Raw genomic sequence first — 4,753 nt, 5'->3', positions numbered from 1 at the left:
TAAAGTGGAGAGCTAGACAGCTTTTTCAAGTCCAACCATGTGATGATATTCATAATTGTTTTTTATTACAATAATATTGTATATTTGTATATTATTCAGGAATTCTAGGAATCTAGACATTTCCAACTGCAGTGTGAACACACCACTAACAGAACCATGTTGTCTTTCAGGTGGATTTATCCACAGGTCTGGCAATTGAAGAGGCTTGCTACGCCCAGGTAAGTGATTTCACAAATATTTACCCTGCTGTATGAAATGTATACATTCAGTTCAGGCTTTCATGCATTATCTGTAGAATGGGTAAGGTACTTTCAGACGGAAAGCAACTCTCCACCACTCGCTAGGATCCGCGGGGTTGCACTAACCCTCATGTGAATAGACAGGCAGACAAGCGCTCCGTAAGTTAACACCAGGCGCTTGATGTGTGGTAACCATGGAAACAGCTGACAATCGGTGGCAATCCTGTCTTTGATACCAACCAGAGACTGTCATTGTTGAAGCTGAACTTATATGTTGATAGCTAATTGATCATAGTCTAACTATAACTTTATAGCCTTTATAGACTTGTATGTATTTGTTAGCATGTGAGACCACATACAAACAGTGTATAGCTTATTCAAACGAATTCTCTACCTATAAAGCTCGGTTCAGATCAAATATTTGAGACAACTTCCAACTACTTGCTATACACCTATGCAAAGTTCTGTAAATCCAACGGCAAAAACAAAAAATAACGAGAGGGCAGAGAATTTTGAGCTGTTCATTTCATTGCTTGTGTCATACACACATGGCTTTTCTCAAACAAATAGTGATCTCTCTTTCCTCAAACCCCAAAAAACAGTTTGTAACCAACTGACTTTGCTACAAGCTGATTGGCTGTTGAAACTTACATGCCCTTACATGCCCTTACATGCCCTATGTTCTGAAACCAGACGGTTCACTTCCCCAACTTTTCCCTGCAACATTCTAAAGCCCACACTGCCTTATTTCGTCCACTCGCCGACTATTTTGGGAGACCTATGACGCTCCCAGATCAGAGGCAAATTGGCTCCGTGAGGATGATCAGGTTGTGTGAACTCTTCAGCAATGTGACCCACAGGTTCAACTAGAGCTCGCCGATGCCTGGCCAACACTAGATAAATATCTAACAAGCTAAATATCTGGTTGTGTTGGAGACGGTGGGGGAGACATGCAGTGAGCTACAGTGGCTGATCAGGCTAATTATCAGCTGATTATACTCAATTTCTAACTACAGTATGCTGTAAAGGGTTTTTTTAAATTACTTGTTATTAATGGTGGTATTATTGACTCCTCATGAAACGTTTCAGTCAACCGTCTTATGTGTGTACACAGACCATGCAACCGCTCATGGTTAACTCGTAGGTAATCGTGACCCAAAGCACACCTTTGGGCTTCAAGTCTATTTTCCAAAAATGCAGGTGACTTTAACTCTGTACTGTGCTTGAATGCATCCTGTGTATACTCAGATCGCCTACATAAACCCAGGTTGGAGGGAAACTGTAGTAGACTGAAAAATGAAGTGACTGATTGTAGTAAAGAATTGGCTGTGGCGAAAACAATGGGAAGCAAGCCAACATGTCCGATAAACACTGACCTGTGCCACTTTATCATGAACCCTGCATAATTAAAGAAGGAGAAAAAAGAGTGAATACTAGGCCTTCCTGTGAATTATGACTGTATGCTGTCCTGTATTGTCAAGAAAACTCCTGGAAAATAATTTCTTAAAAAGAGAGCTTTCAGCGAGGTGTTGATTGGCTGTAATTCTCATCTTGTTTAGCACTGACATGTTTGTGTTGTTTTTAAGGTGATCCCAACTAAAGATCGACTGGAGGGTTTGGCTGCGTTCAAGGAGAAGAGGTGTCCTCAGTATAAGGGGGAATGAGGCCACTTCCGGAAATAGTTCTGCATTCAGCTCTCCTACTGTTCCACTGCTTCCAACATATTTATGGGTCAGACTGTACCCGTCAACACATTAACCTGTACAGTAACCAGCGGACATTTCTCTGACTGCAGGACATTAGGGGTTGTCCTGATGGGTGTTTTTGCCAGTCACTTAAAAGTCAGTGTAAAGCACTTGCTGGTTCTGTCAACTAACACTTTAGGATTTGGAAAAACCGAGCAAACCAACCGAGCATTGACTCCCGCTTCAAACTGCAAATTAAAACATGAATTACTTGGTTGGTTATTGATGTTAGCAGTATGATTGGCAGTAAGTCACTAACAGCAACCCCCCTGTGTAGTGAACCAGTCAGAGTGCCATTAAAAAGCACTAAATAACCAGAGGTGTCTGCATGAAATCATAAGAGATTTTCCCTCACTTAAATCATGTCCACTGTGTGTAGGATGTAAGAATCTGGTGGTACCACTCCTGTGGTAGTTACAGTAAAAGACACTGTGACCCAGGATGAATTGTTTGAAGCAGCGCAGTCTAAATCCAGTATTAACACAATTGTTTCATTTTTCTACAAATTAAACCTTTTGCCATCGGAAACTCTAGATTTAGCCAATCACTACAAACCTTCTCTTCTTCAACAGTGAGTACGTTTTGTTAACATGTTGGTTAATGCAACATCCTTAACGATGGGGCTCACATGACTTTAAAGAACACTGCAAACAAAAACTTTAATCAGAATAATTTTAATAGTAATTACATAAACTCTCTACATGTGGTGGCTTTAAATAAAATAAAAGCTCATTCTCATCCTGCCTAGCTAGTTTACACCAGATCAGTGGTGCTCATAAGGATGCAAACACTTGAGGTGCAACAGGAGGCCATTTATTAGCTGGAAAACATCCTGGTGCCCACCGCTACTCTAAGTAGAAAAACAAATGTGTATTAAATCATATTGACATAATGCAAAAATATATGATTTTGAGCATGAAAGTTTGTTCTCAATTTTGGAAAAAATAGAACAGAAAACTCAAGGTCCACTTACTGGCTTTTTCAAGAGCTTTAAACCACAGCTCAGTCTTAAACTGTGGATGGTGCTGATATAGATCATGACATTGGGTTGAAAGCCCTGAAAAAAGATTGTAAGTGGATCTTGAGTTATATTTTCTTCCCCATCTTTTCTACAGAGACTCCAACATACTTTTTTTATCTTTTATGCACAAGATTAGGTAACTTTTATGAAATTCTTTTTTGACACATTTGCTGAAACTTTCACTATATCCTGACAGTAATACATCAGACTTCTACTGGGCCTGAACGACAACAACCAATCAGAGCCAAGAAAAGATATAAAGACAATTTGGGTTGGTTACTTGAAGATACTTTATTGTTGAGTCAACAACAATGAACTATTTTGGCTCTGATTGGTTGCTTTCATTCAGACCTGATGGATTCTTGCAAATGCCATTAGGAGCGCTAGGTGGTCTTCTAGTCTTCATTGATTTAGGTATCCAAATGTTTTTGTAAACAAAGCCTCAAATTTCTTTTCTGAAACCGTGGATGAATGAATCAGTGGAGATGTGCTGTTATTTTAGTAAGTGAAGTCAGATTGGAACATGAAACCATATCACACGGTTGTAAATAAAACTTCTGTAACAGAAATGCTTCTTCCCCTTCATAATTGTTTTGAGTGCACATAATTACTTTATGACATCAAGTTGCCATGATCTGTTCACATGCAGTTCTATAGTGTGTGGTAGAGATACAGTATATTGTGCCATATAGTTCATAAATGGGGATTTGAATTGTTTACAATTCTCTACTTGCAATACAAGTAGAAGCTGGTGGAAACGGAGCACGGCATGGATTGCTGAAAATAAAAACAGAATCTGGATTCGACATGAGCTCAAATGGGCTAGAAAAACTTGGCCCAATAACTGGAAAAATTGTGCATTAGGATCCCAAGAAACATGAGCCCAATCGGCCTGATGGTTCTGTAATTAAGGCCCAAAAAGGGCAACTTTGGAAGGCCATGCCCCTCACGTCCAATTTAAGTCTAATTGACTTCAATTTTGACACAAAAGTCCAGCTCATTGCAAAAAAGCCTCTTGGCCACTGTGATGGATTTTTTGCTAATGAGTATTAACTGAAAAACAACTCAATCCTGCACACTGGACTTTTGATATGTAAGCAGCATTTTAATACTAATTCATTAATTAATACTCTGGTCCAGCTTGGGTATACTGTTGGTTAGTGTAATTAGTATGCCATGGTAAATGGACCTGTACTTGTATAGTGCTTTTACACTAAATGCTACTACATTCGCCCTTTCACACAAATTCACTCAGCGATGGCAAAGCCCATCAAACAGAAACTAAGGCATTCATACACATTCGCACACCGATGCACAGCATCGGGAGCAATTCGGGGTTCAGTATCTTGCTCGATACTTTGACATGTGGTGGGAGGAGCCGAGGATTAAACCAACAACCTTCCAATTAGTGGACACCCCCCTCTGCTTCTGAGCCACAGCTGCCCACATCCATCGCTTGACCTCTAAAATACAGTTAAAAATGGCATCTATTGGTAACATCTCTACCACAAATGTCCTTGGTGTGATTCTGAAAAATTCACAGATAGGACTGTCAACAGTTTAAAAAAGGATTATTTTTTATGTAGAAAATGACATGTGTTTGTTGAAAAGCTTGTGAGTTTACCAGAATAATGTAACATTTTGTGTTCGGTTATTCTGTTGACACTGATTCAAGGATTCAGTGTGTATACTGTATATGTATATATGCATGTGTGCATCTATGTAAGTATATGTATGTATGTGTGTAT

General features: G+C 39.4%; 1 protein-coding gene across 1 annotated transcript in view; it reads left to right on the top strand.

Annotated features, from left to right (window-relative positions):
• Positions 1-3,574, top strand: part of auh (AU RNA binding protein/enoyl-CoA hydratase) — a gene marked incomplete at its 5' end in the record, with an annotated part of 17,945 nt that extends 14,371 nt beyond the window's left edge. Inside the window, 2 exon segments of the mRNA XM_035667568.1 lie at positions 171-218; positions 1,826-3,574. Of these exon segments, the coding sequence (XP_035523461.1) occupies positions 171-218; positions 1,826-1,903 (126 nt within the window).
• Between the last annotated feature and the right edge of the window lie 1,179 nt (positions 3,575-4,753).

The sequence above is a fragment of the Morone saxatilis genome, unplaced genomic scaffold (genome assembly GCF_004916995.1).
Source record: "Morone saxatilis isolate NCDOM2014 unplaced genomic scaffold, NCSU_SB_2.0 Contig21, whole genome shotgun sequence".
Taxonomy (NCBI): Eukaryota; Metazoa; Chordata; class Actinopteri; family Moronidae; genus Morone; species Morone saxatilis.
Note: the sequence above shows the minus strand (reverse complement) of the source record. Positions and strands in the feature narration are given on the sequence as shown.